This window comes from Oncorhynchus mykiss, chromosome 24 (assembly GCF_013265735.2).
Source record: "Oncorhynchus mykiss isolate Arlee chromosome 24, USDA_OmykA_1.1, whole genome shotgun sequence".
Lineage (NCBI taxonomy): Eukaryota > Metazoa > Chordata > Actinopteri > Salmoniformes > Salmonidae > Oncorhynchus > Oncorhynchus mykiss.
The window spans coordinates 31,884,119-31,904,180 of record NC_048588.1 but is presented as its reverse complement, the minus strand read 5'-3'; the positions used below and the strand labels follow the sequence as shown (position 1 = coordinate 31,904,180).

The 20,062-nt window shown below is 41.7% G+C and overlaps 1 protein-coding gene across 13 annotated transcripts in view; it reads left to right on the top strand.

Annotated features, from left to right (window-relative positions):
* Window positions 1-3,669: 3,669 nt before the first annotated feature.
* Window positions 3,670-20,062, top strand: part of LOC110503394 (roundabout homolog 2) — a 606,556-nt gene continuing 590,163 nt past the window's right edge. For 3 of the 13 annotated variants that reach the window (XM_036961728.1, XM_036961739.1, XM_036961726.1), the window contains exon 1: window positions 3,672-4,284. In XM_036961728.1, the coding sequence (XP_036817623.1) occupies window positions 4,161-4,284 (124 nt within the window). In that variant the 5' untranslated portion in view covers window positions 3,672-4,160. Of the gene's footprint in view, window positions 4,285-20,062 lie in introns of all 13 variants that reach the window. The other 10 variants (XM_036961740.1, XM_036961729.1, XM_036961734.1 and 7 more) reach the window with 5 other exon arrangements.

The window sequence follows — 20,062 nt, the reverse complement described above, 5'->3', positions numbered from 1 at the left end:
CTGTGTATTGTTATTACGGGTCTCGTCCTGTGTATTGTTATTACGGGTCTCGTCCTGTGTATTGTTATTACAGGTCTCGTCCTGTGTGTTGTTATTACGGGTCTCGTCTCGTGTATTGTTATTACAGGTCTCATCCTGTGTATTGTTATTACGGGTCTCGTCCTGTGTATTGTTATTACGGGTCTCGTCCTGTGTATTGTTATTACAGGTCTCATCCTGTGTATTGTTATTACAGGTCTCATCCTGTGTATTGTTATTACAGGTCTCGTCCTGTGTATTGTTATTACAGGTCTCATCCTGTGTATTGTTATTACAGGTCTCATTCTGTGTATTGTTATTACAGGTCTCATCCTGTGTATTGTTATTACAGGTCTCATCCTGTGTATTGTTATTACAGGTCTCATCCTGTGTGTTGTTATTACAGGTCTCATCCTGTGTATTGTTATTACAGGTCTCGTCCTGTGTGTTGTTATTACGGGCCTCATCATGTGTATTGTTATTACAGGTCTCATCCTGTGTATTGTTATTACGGATCTTGTCCCGTGTCTTTATTAGAGGTTTTACCGTGCTCTGTTGTTTGGGTTACATCCCTGTGTTTTTGTATACGTGTTTGTTTTGGGGCTTCGTCCCCGTGCTTTTTCATGGTATTAAAACCCCCTGTAACGTCTCCAGTCATTTATACAACTTGACTACACCTTTATCCAAGGCTCTGAGTCAGTGGCAACCATAGAATTATGTATTATAATAATAATAATAATAATAATAAATAAAATAAAAATAACAAAATAAATAATACATTAGGATCTCTATGGTGGCAACAGCAGCTAGCCAGGGAAAGGCTACTCCAACTGGATCCCAAGGCCAAGCACTTCCCAGATCTGCTGCTCTGCTTAGTTCTCCTCCAGCAGTCTTGACTCTCCATGCATACAGTTAGAGTGTAATCTACGAGTAATCCCTTATTAGACAGGCTATAGGCTGCTGATGAAACACAACTCTTACAGGGATCTTCATGTAGAGACTTGGGAGAACTGCAGGGATAATCAACTGGGATCTTCATATAGAGACTAGGGAGTACGGCAGGGATTATCAACGGGGATCTTCATATAGAGACTAGGGAGTACTGCAGGGATTATCAACGGGGATCTTCATATAGAGACTAGGGAGTACGGCAGGGATTATCAACGGGGATCTTCATATAGAGACTAGGGAGTACTGCAGGGATTATCAACGGGGATCTTCATATAGAGACTAGGGAGTACTGCAGGGAATATCAACGGGGATCTTCATATAGAGACTAGGGAGTACTGCAGGGATTATCAACGGGGATCTTCATATAGAGACTAGGGAGTACTGCAGGGATTATCAACGAGGATCTTCATATAGAGAATAGGGAGTACTGCAAGTATGATCAACAGGGATCTTCATATAGAGACTAGGGAGTACTGCAGGGATTATCAACGGGGATCTTCATATAGAGACTAGGGAGTACTGCAGGGATTATCAACAGGGATCTTCATATAGAGACTAGGGAGTACTGCAGGGATTATCAACTGGGATCTTCATATAGAGACTAGGGAGTACTGCAGGGATTATCAACTGGGATCTTCATATAGAGACTAGGGAGTACTGCAGGGATTATCAACGGGGATCTTCATATAGAGACCAGGGAGTACTGCAGGGCCTCTGCATTCATATTATACTTACAACAGGGGTGGTGGATTGTGTACTTTAGTTTACATTTCAATTAGCCTTGCTTGTCATAATTAGAGTTATATACTCTAGGAAATAGTGTTATAGCCCACAGAGAAGCTGCTTGTTTATCTGTCATCACAAATGTGGATTGTTAACAGATGCTCCTGCTGGTTTCTACCAGAGAGAGACACATCTCTGCTCTCATTTGCAAAAAGCATGATTATAGTGATGGGTACCGATGCAGGTTGTTAAGCAAGGGAGAGGGAGTAGGGGGAGACGGGGGAGTAGGGGGAGGGTGGGGAGATGGGGGAGTAGGGGGAGACGGAGGAGTAGGAGGAGTAGGGGGAGTAGGGGGAGTAGGGGCAGAGGGGGGAGTACGGGGATATGGGGGAGTAGGGGGAGAGGGGAGAGTAGGAGCAGAGGGGGGAGTAGGGGGAGTAGGGGGAGAGGGGGGAGTAGTGGGAGTAGGGGGAGAGGGGGGAGTAGGGGGATATGGGGGAGTAGGGGGAGAGGGGGGAGTAGGGGGATATGGGGGAGTGGGGGACAGGGGAGAGTAGGAGCAGAGGGGGGAGTAGGGGGAGTAGGGGGAGAGGGGGGAGTAGTGGGAGTAGGGGGAGAGGGAGTAAGAAGAGGACGGGGGGGCAGGGGGCGGGTGGGAGAAGGAAGAGGAGGGGGAGGGGGAGAAGGAGAAGGAGGAGGGGGATGGGAGGCAGAGTCTGAATATTATGTGTGGATTCAGGATATTAATTTGCACTGTGTATAAAAAATTATGCACTTAATCATGGATTCCTTCAGAAGCTGTAATGAGGACATTAAAGCCAGGGTGTGTGTTCGAGACAGACTACTCATGCTTCCCCCTCCTGAAGTACATGCTTTATGAACTTGGTTTGTTACGACCTTGCAGCTTTGTTAGGAAAGTCTGACTGTTGTGATAAACAGTTGTCAGCTGCAATAAATTAATTTGCAAACGCTATTTATTGTAATTGTAAAGGCAAGGCCATATCATAGACATTATTATCTAAATCAGGATTTCCCAAACTTGGCCCTGGGCCCCCCCTACACTGCTGACTAAAATAATCAAAGCTAGAATGATATTTGAATCAGATATTTGGATATTTGAACCAGCTGTTTAGTGCTAGGGCAATAAACAAAAACAAAAAACCCAGGAGTGAATTTGGGACACCTGATCTTAAGGGTCACATTATAGGCAACATGAAGTGCTTTGGTCCAGGACTGATATTTTCCATTTCAAATTGGCTTTTTGCGTTAATTGTGTTTAAAGTAAAAATGAAACATCACACTATTAAAATAAAGGCTTTTTAACAATTATATAACTGTATTTATGATTCCTGTTACTCTATGACACCATAAACGATAGAAGGGACCAATGAAGTTGTCCTAACTAGCAATCACCACACTGGCAAATTTCAAGACATTTCTCCAGTCACAGTCGATGTGTGTAAAAGCATTACAAAATCAAAGTTCGCACACAGGGCTTTCTGACCAATACTGTGGGCAGGCAGCAGGGGAGAAGTGACACATCTAAAAGCCCATGGGGCTGTCACCCACACTCTTCTACTGGTGATTAACATGAGAAACTCATGAGCACACGTGGAGCTTCCCGCAATGCACGAGAGAGAGTAAAGCCTGTTCCAGCTCACCTTGGCCAGGCAAATGTGAGATGCGAGCAGCTCCATGTGAAAACCTTATTGCTCTTTAAAGAGCTGCTGTATGGCTGCCATGGCTATTAGGATCAGGGAGTCACAGAGATGACCTCCTCTCTCTTCTCCCCTGTTCTCTCCTTCCTCTCCCCCACACTCCCCTCACTCCTCTTGCCTGCTTGTTTGTGTGTTATTTCTAACTAGCAGACACCCACCTTGTAAACTCCTCTCCAGAGGGCAGACTGTGTGTTTCATTCCCTCTTCTCCTCTACTCGGCTGTGCTGTGTGGGGTTCAGAGCCAGAGTGCTGAGAGACGTATTCCCTCAGCAACCCAGAGTGAGGAGGGCAGGAAGTCATTCAGCAGCAGAAGCAGCAGCAGCAGAGGCAGCAGCAGCAGAGGCAGCATCAGCAGAGGCAGTAGAGGCAGCAGCAGCAGAGTCAGCGTCAGAGTCGACAGCGGTGGCAACAGTGAGAGAGTGTGTGTTAGTGTGAGCAGAGCAGTGAAGCACGGTGCTGAGCTGAGCCGTGGTGTAGCGTGTGTTCCGTCTGGCTCCGTGCGCTCTGGTGAGCCAGGGGCGTCCAGGAGGGGAGACATGTGGCTCAGCCCAGAGCCCCAGGACCAATGAAGAGCACCTATCACCCAGCCCTCAGCAGCCTCTAGCAGCATGGCAGAGCCAGAGAACCACTGCTGATACCTGCCTGACTGATGACAGCCCACGCGTGGGTTACCATGCTCCACAACCGCGTCGCACCAGAGGGAAACACAGCCATGTGAAAGTGGATTCGGTCGAAGAGAAACTCTTGGACATGTTTTCCATGGCAAAGTTTGGATTTTTCTCAATTTTTGAACTTGTTTTGTTTCTCTTGGTGCTGTTTGGCGGTCCTGAGCTCAGCCACCAGGCAAGGACTAAAGGCAGATGGAACAAGGGGGGTAAGTGATGATGGGATGTTTGACACACTGGGTTGTTTGACGCTTTGGCTCGGTGGTCTGGGTTTGAGGTCTTTGGTTCATCAGTCACACTGTGTTTATTGAGCTGATTGAGAGGTCAATGGGTGCCAATGTGAGATCATCTTGGGTGGGACAGTGATGAAAACATGGATGCCATTTCCCGTCACTACCATCCCATGTTGCCCTTGCCATAAGACAGAGAACACATTTGAGTGGTAGCTAGATGTCTTTTTGCTAATTCATTGTGTTTTTTAAAATTATTATTCCTTAATTTAACATTTGATTTGATCTTCCAAGCTTTTAAGTTTGGCTTGAAATATCTCCCTGCACTTTTGGGTTTATTTTTTTATTTTTTATTTTTGTCTCCCTGGAGATGAGTCTTGAATCACACTGGCTATTGAGGTCTCATTCAGAGGAAGTTGACTTGAACATATTAAACACTTAATGGATGATCTGGCTTACATCTGGAGTAGGTATCGTGCCTTGTCAGAGATATCCCTTTAAACAACTTTTTGTGCTGATATGGGGCTGTGTGTGTGTGTTAGAGTGCAGACTGTGGTCTGCCAGCGTGTGCATGTGTGTGTGTGTGTGTGTGTGTGTGTGTGTGTGTGTGTGTGTGTGTGTGTGTGTGTGTGTGTGCCCACGTGCGTCTGTGTGTGCAGACTGTGGTCCGCCAGTGTGTGTTAAGTTTCACAGGGTGTGCATTTCCAGATGGGACACTATCAGGATGTACAGTACGAAAGTGTTTAAGCCAAACTAAGGGAGGGATGGGAGAGAAGGAGGTAGGGTGTATCTTCGATCCCTCTCTCAAAGTCCAGGGGGTTGTGTGATGACAGATAAGGCTCATCTGAAAACCCCAGCATGTGTCTGGAGCATCGGTCTGTGATTTTGGGTTAAAGACCCAGATCACTAGTCTGAGGAGAGGTGTTAATAATTCATCTACCCCTCCACAGGAGCCTTCCTCTCCCTCCTCTTGTCCTCTGTCAGCGTTTAATCCCCTTTGTCGGATTAAGGGAACCTCTAATCTTTGTGATGCTGCTCCGATCCATCCGTGAGAAGGCTGGGAGACGCTCCCTGCAGCCCATCAGCGTTGTTAGCTCTCAGGGCTCCTGCTTAGCGGCGTGCGCCTGTCTTCAAAGAGCCAGCCTCGCTCCTCACCATCACCACCATCCATTTAATGATTCCTCCTCACCTGCTCGCCAGCCCGCCACGGCTCCATCGTTCGTTCTCTCATTCTCTCACCCTCTCTCTCTCCTGTCTCTCACTAATTCCTCGACTCGCCTCTCTCTGCTGTCGCTCCTGCTCCCTGTTGTGTACACACTCCTCCCATCCATAGGAGATCATTAATGCATAGGATTCCTGACTTTAATAACATTGACCAAGCTCTCAGATTGTGCGGCATGTGCTCACACTGAGCGATGGATGAGCAGCTCCTTCTAAAGTGACTATTTTCTCCGCTGCCAGACTCTCATTTCACGCACCTTTAAAATATCCTTTACATGAAGGATGGGTTTTTAGACAGACAATCTCCTCACTATTCTGCCTCTGCACGAGATAGGCTCCCAGCAATTCCAATTTGGTGTCTGTATGTTGCAACATCTGGTATACCATAGTGGTTTTACTACTAATGAAGAAGCAGGCATGAATATGGGGATTTTGAGATTAAGATATTCATTTTATAAGAACAAGTACACATACTAATCCTCATTAAATTGGGACCATCGTCAGGGTCAAAGGAGAAAAAAGAATGGGAAAACCCCATTGTTGAGGCAGAATATCTCCAGTGTCTGAATTGTAATCTGTAAAAGGGTTGATGCAGAATATCTCCAGTGTTTGAATTGTAATCTATAAAAGGGTTGATGCAGAATATCTCCAGTGTCTGAATTGTAATCTGTAAAAGGGTTGATGCAGAATATCTCCAGTGTCTGAATTGTAATCTGTAAAAGGGTTGATGCAGAATATCTCCAGTGTCTGAATTGTAATCTGTAAAAGGGTTGATGCAGAATATCTCCAGTGTCTGAATTGTAATCTGTAAAAGGTTTGAGGCAGAATATCTCGTGTCTGAATTGTAATCTGTAAAAGGGTTGAGGCAGAATATCTCCAGTGTCTGAATTGTAATCTATAAAAGGTTTGAGGCAGAATATCTCGTGTCTGAATTGTAATCTGTAAAAGGGTTGAGGCAGAATATCTCCAGTGTCTGAATTGTAATCTATAAAAGGTTTGAGGCAGAATATCTCCAGTGTCTGAATTGTAATCTATAAAAGGTTTGAGGCAGAATATCTTGTGTCTGAATTGTAATCTGTAAAAGGGTTGAGGCAGAATATCTCCAGTGTCTGAATTGTAATCTGTAAAAGGGTTGATGCAGAATATCTCCAGTGTCTGAATTGTAATCTGTAAAAGGGTTGATGCAGAATATCTCCAGTGTCTGAATTGTAATCTGTAAAAGGTTTGATGCAGAATATCTCCAGTGTCTGAATTGTAATCTGTAAAAGGGTTGATGCAGAATATCTCCAGTGTCTGAATTGTAATCTATAAAAGGTTTGAGGCAGAATATCTCGTGTCTGAATTGTAATCTGTAAAAGGGTTGAGGCAGAATATCTCCAGTGTCTGAATTGTAATCTTTAAAAGGGTTGATGCAGAATATCTCCAGTGTTTGAATTGTAATCTGTAAAAGGGTTGAGGCAGAATATCTCCAGTGTCTGAATTGTAATCTGTAAAAGGGTTGATGCAGAATATCTCCAGTGTCTGAATTGTAATCTGTAAAAGGGTTGATGCAGAATATCTCCAGTGTCTGAATTGTAATCTTTAAAAGGTTTGAGGCAGAATATCTCGTGTCTGAATTGTAATCTGTAAAAGGTTTGAGGCAGAATATCTCGTGTCTGAATTGTAATCTATAAAAGGTTTGAGGCAGAATATCTCGTGTTTGAATTGTAATCTGTAAAAGGGTTGATGCAGAATATCTCCAGTGTCTGAATTGTAATCTGTAAAAGGGTTGAGGCAGAATATCTCCAGTGTCTGAATTGTAATCTGTAAAAGGGTTGATGCAGAATATCTCCAGTGTCTGAATTGTAATCTGTAAAAGGGTTGAGGCAGAATATCTCCAGTGTTTGAATTGTAATCTGTAAAAGGGTTGAGGCAGAATATCTCCAGTGTCTGAATTGTAATCTGTAAAAGGGTTGATGCAGAATATCTCCAGTGTCTGAATTGTAATCTATAAAAGGGTTGAGGCAGAATATCTCCAGTGTCTGAATTGTAATCTGTAAAAGGGTTGAGGCAGAATATCTCCAGTGTCTGAATTGTAATCTGTAAAAGGGTTGAGGCAGAATATCTCCAGTGTCTGAATTGTAATCTGTAAAAGGGTTGAGGCAGAATATCTCCAGTGTCTGAATTGTAATCTGTAAAAGGGTTGAGGCAGAATATCTCCAGTGTCTGAATTGTAATCTATAAAAGGGTTGAGGCAGAATATCTCGTGTCTGAATTGTAATCTATAAAAGGGTTGAGGCAGAATTTTTCCAGTGTCTGAATTGTAATCTGTAAAAGGGTTGATGCAGAATATCTCCAGTGTCTGAATTGTAATCTGTAAAAGGGTTGATGCAGAATATCTCCAGTGTCTGAATTGTAATCTGTAAAAGGGTTGAGGCAGAATATATTCAGTGTCTGAATTGTAATCTGTAACTCTGGTGGGAAAGTAGACCCAGTGTGAAATCCCAGCTATCTTTGTCCCCTGGTGAAATGGAGGCCAGTGACCTCCCCTAGTGTAATAAGGCCATTTATCTCCTGGCTGTGTGCTATGTGCAGATGGACCAATCATCCCATAGCCAAGCACAAGCTCTGCAGACGCACGGCCATGCATACCGAGTAACAGCCCCTTATCCCATTCGAAAATAGTATATCCCATTTGAAAATAGTAATTTTATCCATGAATGTGATGAGATCAGTGTGGAATGGATCAAATGTTTATAGATATGCTGCAATTGGAGTTGGCACAACTTCAGCCAATTCCAATTCCAATCAAATCAAATCAAATGTTATTGGTCACATGCACATGGTTAGCAGATATTAATGCGAGTGTAGCGAAATGCTTGTGCTTCTGGTTACGACACTGCAGTAATATCTAACATGTAATCTAACAATTCCCCAACATCTCCCTAATACACACAAATCTAAAATGGGTGAATGAGAATATGTACATATAAATATATGGATGAGAGATGGCCGAGCGACATAGGCAAGGTGCAACTAGATGGTATAAAATACAGTATATACATATGATATGAGTAATGTAAGATACGTAAACATTATTAAAGTGACATTGTTTAAAGTGACTAGTGATCCATTTGTTAAAGTGTTGTCCTGATTTAGTTAGTATGTCAGTCCAATGTCATTGGATGTCTCTCAACAGCTTGTCTTTGATGGACTTTATCATGATCACCCCTTATTACCTCTAAATTAGTGCGTTTGGAGCCTGTACCGCTTTAGCTCACAGCTTTTCAGAGCAAGTTCAATCCATTTCAACTATTACAGCAGAACACACTTCGAGGCAATGTCAATAAAATGCATTGCTAGAGGCCACATCAGTAACTCAGTATGCAATTCCTATGGAACAACCCAATATGTATATAGAATCACTGAACACGGCATCACATTGCTAGCTCATGTGACAACATTACTAAATACTGTAGACTTACTCAACGGTCTTGTAATCCGTTAAGCTCGTGATTATAGAGTCCCCTTGATGTAGACTAGAGCCCTCAAACTCAACTCTGGACCTCGAAGCCAGTTCCAGTGCTTGTTCTCATTGTTCCCTTCTAATCAGGGACTGATTTAGGCCTGGGACACCAGATGGGTGCAATTCATTATCAGGTAGAACAGAAATCCAGCAGGATCTAGACCTCATAGGGTAAGAGTTGAGTACCCCTGGACTAGTGTTGTCCTGACCCCATTTATATCAGTTTTGATATGGTGAAGATGTAGTGTGGATGGCAGATTACGGAGGTGTCACCCACTCAATGTCCTGCCTCCTCGGGACAGACTGCATCCCCCTCCATAAGGCCCTGCATGGTTTTCAGATCCTCCTCATCCCAACCCCCTCCATAAGGCCCTGCATGGTATTCACATCCTCCTCATCCCAACCCCCTCCATAAGGCCCTGCATGGTTTTCACATCCTCCTCATCCCAACCCCCTCCATAAGGCCCTGCATGGTTTTCAGATCTTCCTCATCATTCTCAGGGAAGTCAGTATGCATGATCTGCACCACAGACAAGAACCCAACAAATTACTGCTCTCACTCTTCCCCCATCCTGCTGAGACAGCCTCCATAACTAACCCCAAATGTAGAACCCTACGGAGGAAGTCAGAGATTGAAGTGAGCCTGTAGAGACTGGAGGAAAAACAATTGAGGATATTACGACTCCACCAAAGTACAGTGGATGGTAATGAGAAGCAGCCTATGCCGCTACCTGGCTGGCTGGTCAACCTGGACTCAGGTGTAGACGTAACATAAAAATCAGAGCCAGTCAAATTAGTATGATATGTTACGCTTGGTGTGGTATTAATTTGTAGATGTCCATCATCCATTTCATATGATATGTTAGAAATTACAATTATTATGATGTTGCAAATTACAATTCTTATGACATGTTATGATTACAATTCATATGATATGCTACAAATTGCAATTTGTACAATTTGCTATGAATTTGCAATATGCTTGATATGTTATGAATTGCAATTTGTTGTGGTTAACGTTAGCTAGGTGGCAAGTAAAAAAGTGGTAAGTACTTGCAAATTAGCTTAAATGCTAAAGTTGTCCACGATGAGATTGCTAGACATTCATATTATACACCAACCCATCCACCCAGACCAACCACCCTCCTTTAGATGTTGCCTTAAGTAACCTTCTGTCTTATGGAACCATACCAATAGTAACATACACCAACCCATCCACCCAGACCAACCACCCTCCTTTAGATGTTGCCTTAAGTAACCTTCTGTCTTATGGAACCATACCAATAGTAACATACACCAACCCATCCACCCAGACCAACCACCCTCCTTTGGATGTTGCCTTAAGTAACCTTCTGTCTTATGGAACCATACCGATAGTAACATACAGTGCTGTGAAAAAGTATTTGCCCCCTTTCTGATATTCAACATTTCTGCATATTTTTGATGCTGAATGTTGTCAGATCTTCAACCAAAACGTAATATTAGATAAACAGAACCTGAGTTTATATATTTATTTTATTTATTAAATTAACAAAGTTAGGCAAAGTTAGGAAAAAAAAAAGTAAAAAAAAAAGTGAAAAAGTAATTGCCCCCTTTTATCCCACTCTTGCGTGCAGAACTGCTTTACCTCAGTGACATTTGTGGGTTCTCAAGCATGAACTGTTCATTTTAAGTTCTGCCACCACTTCTCAATCAGGATTAGGTCCCGACTTTGACTAGGCCATTTCAAAACTACAAATTTGATGCTCTTTAACCATTTTTAACCGTTTTCATGTTTAACCATTTTCATGTTTAACCATTTTCATTTGATTGTGTGTTTTACATCATTATCTTGCTGCAAATAAAATAAAATACAATTGTATTTTATTGGTCACATACACATGTTTAGCAGATGTTATTGTGGGTGTTGCTGTCAAGACTTCTGCCGAAGTTGGTCCCTCTCCTTGTTCGGGCGGTGGTCGACGTCACTGGCTTTCTAGTCACCACCATGTTTCATTTTCGTTTGGTTTTGTCTTCATTATACACACCTTGTTTCCATTCCATAATCAATGTTCCTTATTTAACCCTCTGGCTTCCCTTTCTGTTTTGTGAGTGATTGTCATTGTCATGTGGGTTCGTTCTTTGCGCTATGGATATTTGTATTTTTCCTTGTTGGAACATTGCTTACATTTAGAGTAAATTCAGATGATTACTCATACCTGTGTCCTGCGCCTGACTCCACTTATCCATTCACCTAATCGCTGACAGTTGTGAAATGCTTGTGTTTCTGGCTCCAACAGTGCAGTAATATCTAAAAAGTAATACCAAACAATTTCACAACATAAACCCAATATGCAGAAAACTAAGTAAAGGAATTGAATTAAGAATATATGAATACATGGACGAGGAATGTCAGGGCAGCATAGACTAAGATACAGTAGAATAGTATAGATTACAGGATATACATATGAGATGAATAATGCAAGATATGTAAACATTACAGTGACTGGTGTTCCATTTATTAAAGTGGCTAGTGATTTCAAGTTTATATAAATTGGCAGCAGCCTCTATGTGCTAGTGATGGCTATTTAACAGTCTGATGGCCTTGAGATAGAAGCTGTTTTGCCTTTTCTCGGTCTCAGCTTTGATACACCTGTAGTGACCTCACCTTTTTTTACATTTATTTTAGTATCTTTATTTAACTAGGCAAGTCAGTTAAGAACAAATTCTTATTTTCCTAGGAACAGTGGATTAACTGCTACCTGCCTTCTGGATGATAGTGGGGAGAACAGGTGGTGGCTTGGGTGGTTGTTGTCCTTGATGATCTTTTTGGCCTTTCTGTGACATTGGGTGTTGTAGGTGTCCAGGAGTGCAGGTAGTTTGCCCCGGTGATGTGTTTGGCAGACCGCACCACCCTCTGAAGAGCCATGTGGTTGCGGGCGATGCAGTTGCTGTACCAGGCGGCGATACAGCCCGACGGGACACTCTCAATTGTGCATATGTACAGTGCCTTGCGAAAGTATTCGGCCTCCTTGAACTTTGCGACCTTTTGCCACATTTCAGGCTTCAAACATAAAGATAAAAAACTATATTTTTTTGTGAAGAATCAACAACAAGTTGGACACAATCATGAAGTGGAATGACATTTATTGGATATTTCAAACTTTTTTAACAAATCAAAAACTGAAAAATTGGGCGTGCAAAATTATTCAGCCCCTTTACTTTCAGTGCAGCAAACTTTCTCCAGAAGTTCAGTGAGGATCTCTGAATGATCCAATGTTGACCTAAATGACTAATGATGATAAATACAATCCACCTGTGTGTAATCAAGTCTCTGTATAAATGCACCTGCACTGTGATAGTCTCAGAGGTCCGTTAAAAGCGCAGAGAGCATCATGAAGAACAAGGAACACACCAGGCAGGTCTGAGATACTGTTGTGAAGAAGTTTAAAGCCGGATTTGGATACAGAAAGATTTCCCAAGCTTTAAACATCCCAAGGAGCACTGTGCAAGCGATAATATTGAAATGGAAGGAGTATCAGACCACTGCAAATCTACCAAGACCTGGCCGTCCCTCTAAACTTTCAGCTCATACGAGGAGAAGACTGATCATAGATGCAGCCAAGAGGCCCATGATCACTCTGGATGTACTGCAGAGATCTACAGCTGAGGTGGGAGACTCTGTCCATAGGACAACAATCAGTCGTATATTGCACAAATCTGGCCTTTATGGAAGAGTGGCAAGAAGAAAGCCATTTCTTAAAGATATCCATAAAAAGTGTTGTTTAAAGTTTGCCACAAGCCACCTGGGAGACACACCAAACATGTGGAAGAAGATGCTCTGGTCAGATGAAACCAAAATTGAACTTTTTGGCAACAATGCAAAACGTTATGTTTGGCGTAAAAGCAACACAGCTGAACACACCATCCCCACTGTCAAACATGGTGGTGGCAGCATCATGGTTTGGGCCTGCTTTTCTTCAGCAGGGACAGGGAAGATGGTTAAAATTGATGGGAAGATGGATGGAGCCAAATACAGGAGCATTCTGGAATGGTTCAAAAATAAACATATCCAGGTGTTAGAATGGCCAAGTCAAAGTCCAGACCTGAATCCAATCGAGAATCTGTGGAAAGAACTGAAAACTGCTGTTCACAAATGCTCTCCATCCAATCTCACTGAGCTCGAGCTGTTTTGCAAGGAGGAATGGGAAAAAATGTCAGTCTCTCGATGTGCAAAACTGATAGAGACATACCTCAAGCGACTTACAGCTGTAATCGCAGCAAAAGGTGGCGCTACAAAGTATTAACTTAAGGGGGCTGAATAATTTTGCACGCCCAATTTTTCAGTTTTTGATTTGTTAAAAAAGTTTGAAATATCCAATAAATGTCGTTCCACTTCATGATTGTGTCCCACTTGTTGTTGATTCTTCACAAAAAAATACAGTTTTATATCTTTATGTTTGAAGCCTGAAATGTGGCAAAAGTTCGCAAAGTTCAAGGGGGCCGAATACTTTCGCAAGGCACTGTAAAAGTTTGTGAGGGTGTTAGGTGCCAAGACCTTAATTATGAGCTTGGAGGGTACTATGGTGTTGAGTCCTGAGCTATAGTCAATGAACAGCAATCTTACATAGGTATTCCTCTTGTCCAGATGGTATAGGGCAGTGTGCAGTGTGATGGCCATTGTGTCGTCTGTGGATCTATTGGGGCGGTAAGCAAATTGAAGTGGGTTTAGGGTGACAGGTAAGGTAGAGGTGTTATGATCCTTGACTAGTCTCTCAAGGCACTTCATGATGACAGAAGTGAGTGCTACTTGGCGAAATCCATTTAGCTCATTTACCTTTGCTTTCTTGAGTACAGGAGCAAAGGTGGCCATCTTGAAACAGACTGGGATAGGAAGAGATTGAATATGTCCGTAAACACTACAGCCAGCTGGTTTGTGCATGCTTAAAGATGCGGCTAGGAATGTTGTCTGGGCTGGCAGGCTTGCGAGAGTTAACACGCTTAAATGTCTTACTCACGTCGGCCATGGAGAAGTTGAGCCCACAGTTCTTGGTAGCGGGCCACGTCGGTCGCACTCTGTTATCCTCAAAGTGAAGAAGAAGGTATTTAGCTTGTCTGGAAGAAAGACGTTAGTGTTCACGACGTGGCTGGTTTTCCTTTTGTAGTCCGTGATTGTCTGTAGACCCTGCCACGTACGTCTCATGTCTGAGCAGTTGAATTGCAACTCCTCCTTGTCTCTATACTGATGTGTTGCCTGTTTGATTGTTTTGAGGAGGGAATAACTACACTGTTCGTATTCTGCCATATTCCCAGTCACCTTGCCATGGTTAAATGCGGTGGTTCATGCTTTCAGTTATGCATGAATGCTGCCATCTATCCACGGTTTCTGTTTAGGGTAGGTTGTAATAGTCACAGTGGGTACAACATCTCCTATACACTTCCTGATAATATACTGTATCAGTATATTCATCAATATCATTCTCTGAAGCTACCCAGAACATATCCCAGTCCGTGTGCTCAAAATAATCTTGAAGCGTGGATTCCGATTGGTCAGACCAGCATTGACTAGTCCTTAGCGTGGGTACTTCCTGTTTGAGTTTCTGCCTATAGGAAGGGAGGAGCAAAATGGAGTTATGGTCAGATTTGCACAAAAGGAGGACATGGGATGGCCTTGTAGGAAACGTTTAAGTTGGAGAAACAGTGGTCCAGTGTTTTAGTAGAGCGAGTACTACTCTCAATATGTTGATAGATTCGGCAGACTTTTCCACAGATTTGCTTTGTTAAAATTTCCAGCTACAGTGAATGCTGCCTCAGGATATGTGGTTTCCAGTTTGCATTAAGTCCAGTGAAGTTCTTTGAGGGCTGTCGTGGTATCGGCTTGAGGGAGGATATACACGGCCGTGACTATGACCAAAGAAAATTATCTTGGGAGATAATACGGCCGGCATTTCATTGTAAGGTATTCTAGATTGTGTGAACAAAAGGACGTGTATGTTATCACAATTACACAATAAGTCGTTAATCATAATTACACAATGAGTCGTTAATAATGAAACACACCCCCCCGCACTTCTTCTTCCCGGAGAGATATTTATTCCTGTCTGTGCAATGAACTGAGACCCCAACTGGTTGGACAGACTCAGACAGTATATCCCGGGAGAGCCATGTTTTCCGTGAAACAAATGATTTTACAATCCCTGATGTCTCTCTGGAAAGAAACCCTCGCCCTGAGCTCGTCAACTTTATTATCCAGGGACTGAACATTAGCAAGTTATATACTCGGAAGCGGTGGGTAGGGTGCGCACCTCCTAAGTTGAACTAGAAGACCACTCCGAGGACCTCTCCTCCAATGGCATTGTTTTGGGTCGGCGTCTGAAATCAGTTCAATTGCGAACAAAGGATCCGCTTCGGGAAAGTCGCATTCCTGGTCATAATGATGGTAGTGTTGGTGAGTTACCGCCGCTCTGATATCCAATAGTTATTTCCGGCTGTATTTGATAACACAAAAAGTAATATGGGCTAACAATATGAAGAAGAATACATCAAAAAACAATATACTGCAAAGTTTCCTAAGAAATACTTTTTCACTGCACTGTATACTAATTTGAGTTCCCTGGATTTTCTTTGACTATGTTATGTCTATGAGACCAGCCAGGGCTGGTGGAGAAATAGAGAGAGAGGAAGCCTTTGCTCCACGACCCATGACTTACTGAAGAGAACCCAGCTGAGGCAACCCCTGGAGGAATAACGCTATGCCACTCCAGACTACAGTACGACATGCACTGCTCTCTCTATCTCTCTCTCTCTCTCTCTCTCTCTCTCTCTCTCTCTCTCTCTCTCTCTCGCTCTCTCTCAGCTCTCCTGTGATTGGTTGTCTGTGGTGAGGATGGGAGAAGAAAGAGGAGATTTATGGAGCAGGTTGTGTAGAAGAGTTATGAATATTTCCTCAACTTCCTGCCCATATGGTGTCTGGTATCACAGATTGGGCCAAGCCGCCATGACAAGAACAGGGAGGTCCATTATTCAATAGGTAGACAAGTGATATCAAACACGTGCGAGGGAAATGGTGTTCTTTATTCATTTAGTTTTGTTCCCTGGGCGTTAAGTACCTCACAGCGTTCGACTCTATAGGTCCACAAGGCGGAATAAGGAAATTCAATTATTTTGTCCATTTTCCACCAGAGTTAATGTAATTCAGAGGAATCATCTAAAAAGATGTGTTTTATGATGGGTAATAACTTATTAGACTGACTGAGTGTGTTTCTCTGTATGAGGTAGACTCTTCACACCCCAAGACAGGATGTACTCTGGCTTTACTGGATTGGTATTCTGTAGTACCTCTGTATGTTATATTGAAAATATATTCTATAGTACAAATATATTATATAGTAGACATATATTCTATTGTCCCTCTATATTCTAAAGTACATCTATATTCCACAGAACCTTTATATTCTACAGTCCCTCTATGTTCTATAGCATAAATATATTCTATAGTACCTCTATATTCTACAGCCCCTCAATATTCTATAGTACAAATATATTCTATAGTACCTCTATATTCTACGGTACCTCTATATTCTACAGCACCTCAATATTCTATAGTACAAATATATTCTATAGTACCTCTATATTCTACAGCACCTCAATATTCTATAGTACAAATATATTCTATAGTACCTCTATATTCTATGGTACCTCTATATTCTACAGCACCTCAATATTCTATAGTACAAATATATTCTATAGTACCTCTATATTCTACAGTACCTCAATATTCTATAGTACAAATATATTCTATAGTACCTCTATATTCTACAGCACCTCAATATTCTATAGTACAAATATATTCTATAGTACCTCTATATTCTACAGCACCTCAATATTCTATAGTACAAATATATTCTATAGTACCTCTATATTCTACGGTACCTCTATATTCTACAGCACCTCAATATTCTATAGTACAAATATATTCTATAGTACCTCTATATTCTACAGCACCTCAATATTCTATAGTACAAATATATTCTATAGTACCTCTATATTCTATGGTACCTCTATATTCTACAGCACCTCAATATTCTATAGTACAAATATATTCTATAGTACCTCTATATTCTATAGTACCTCTATATTCTATAGTACCTCTATATTCTATAGTACCTTTATATTCTACAGTACCTCTATGTTCTATAGCAGAAATATATTCTATAGTACCTCTATATTCTACAGCACCTCAATATTCTATAGTACAAATATATTCTATAGTACCTCTATATTCTACGGTACCTCTATATTCCACAGTAACTCTATATTTTTTAGTACAAATATATTCTATAGTAAAAAATATTCTCCATAATCAGCGTGTGTTCTGCATGCTGTGAATGAAAGGGATTAGACATCTTGCTTGTCAGGTGTCATTCACATACTATCACCCATGTAGGTTATCCATCCACACAGTGGAAAAATTAGAGTTTTGAATATGAATTACCCTCCCCACACTTTTGTATTCAGACAGAATTTCTGCTGAAAGTGCAGTGAATGTGACTGGAAAACCATTACAGGCTACATAAGTAAGGTTATATTACAGACCGAGGTAGGTAGCCTAGTGTTTAGAGTGTTGGCCTATTAACCAAAAGGTTGCAAGATCAAATCCCTAATCATGCAAGGCAAACATATGTTGCTCTGCCCTTGAACAAGACAGTTAATCCACTAGGCTCTTATTGAAAATAAGAATGTGTTTTTTTAACTAACTTGCCTAGTTAAATAAAGGATGAGTAATTCTAATTAACAAGTGTGAAAGCTGTCAGGGTCCAGGCTTCTTCAATGAAAAATAAATCAAAGCAGAGAATGATAAACCTCTCTTTAAAATTCAACTGAAAGAAAACAACAGTTTGTTTTCAGGAGAAATTACAGACTTGAGAGATGGAATTACTGATTCAATAAAATACCACAGCTTTGGATGTCTCTGCTCCCCTTTCCCGGGTCTGTCCCTTACTGTCACACAGTACAGCTTAAATGCCAGTCACACTCTCTCTAATGAAGCAGCAATCTAATTGCTTTTGGAATTTGCCCCCGACAACAACAGTGTTTAATGGGTGAGTTTCAGACTGTGAATATGACTGTTTATTGTGATGGATAGGAACAGGTACATTTTACTGCCAGAGACACTTTCACCATGGCCTTCTCTTCCTTGGCTACAGCACAGGCACTGTGATGACTTTACATGGGTGCACACGCACACACATACACACTTGTCCTTGTCATATAAAACTGATGTGGCTGGCAGGCCATTCTGAAACATACCTTGGTGACTGGAAAACCATTACAGGCTGTATAAGTAAGGTTACATTACAGTGAATGAGTCTCTGCTCCCTGTAATAATCATCTGTTCTCTACGTTTAGTGCTGTTATGAATGTCAGCCATTGCTGTTACTTCATCTTTGAATTATTCAGTGAATCCCCAGCACGTAGAGGGTGTTTTCCCCTGCAGTTAGCCGACTCTCTCCTAGATCATGCGGAAGCGTGTATTAGTTTTATTTATTTGCATTAAAGAAATCAAGTGATAGACAACAATACAGATGAAAACAGATGACAATAAATGATGCAGGTGGTTGGAAGCCCAAGGACTGATATGGAAACCATATCCCAAAAAAACAAGTACACAAATTATAAAGGTTTGGTAAAACAGATAACAAAACCTATGAATTATAAATGTTTAAATGAATTGATCACAAATATATATATATATTTGTGATCAATTCATTTAAACATTTATATATATATATATATAACAAAAGTTACTTTTCTACATTGTAGAATAATAGTGAAGACAACAAAACTATGAAATAACACATATGGAATCATGTAGTAACCAAAAAAGTGTTAAACAAATCAAAATATATTTTATATTTGAGATTCTTCAAAGTAGCCAGCCTTTCCCTTGATGACAGCTTTGCACACTCTTGGCATTCTCTCAACCAGCTTCATGAGGAATGCTGTACCAACAGTCTTGAAGTTGTCCCCACATATGCTGAGTGCTTATTAGCTGCTTTTCCTTCATTCTGCGGATCAACTCATCCCAAACCACCTAAATTTGGTGATTGTGGAGGTCAGGTCATCTGATGCAGCAATCCATCACTCCCTTTGGTCAAATAGCCCTTACACAGCCTGGAGGTATTGTCCTGTTGAAAAACAAATGATAGTCCCACTAAGAGCAAACCAGATGGGATGGCGTATCACTGCAGAATGCTGTTGTAGCCATGCTGGTTAAGTGTGCCTTGAATTCTAAATAAATCACTGGCAGTGTCACCAGCAATGCACCACCACACCATCACACCTCCTCCTTCATGCTTCAAGGTGGGAACCACACATGCAGAGATGATGCGTTCACCTACTCTGCGTCTCACAAAGACACATCGGTTGGAACCACAAATCTAAACTTTCCACTGGTCTAATGTCCATTGCTCGTGTTTCTTGGCCCAAGCAAGCCTCTTCTTCTTATTGGTGTCCTTTAGTATTGGTTTCATTGCAGAAATTCAACCATGAAAGCCTCATTCAAGCAGTCTCCTCTGAACAGTTGATGTTGAGATGTGTCTGTTACTTGAACTCTATGAAGCATATATTTGGGCTGCAATTTCTGAGGCTGGTAAATCTAATGAAATTATCCTTGGCACCAGAGGTAAATCTGGGTCTTCTTTTCTTTGGGTGGTCCTCGTGAGAACCAGTTTCATCATAGCTTGATGGTTTTTGCGACTGCACTTGAAGAAACTTTTAAAGTTCTTGAAATGTTCTGTATTGACTGACCTTCATGCCTTAAAGTAAGGATGGACTGTCATTTCTCTTTGCTTATTTGAGCTCTTCTTGCCATAATATGGACATGGTCTTTTACCAAATAGGGCTATCTTCTGTATACCAACCCTACCTTGTCACAACACACCTGATTGGCTCAAACTGTCAAGTCTCAAGAGAAGACCCAGATGCAGACAGTTTCGAAGTAACACAAATGTATTACAGAAACAGGGAGGCGGACAAACGACAGGTGAAGGG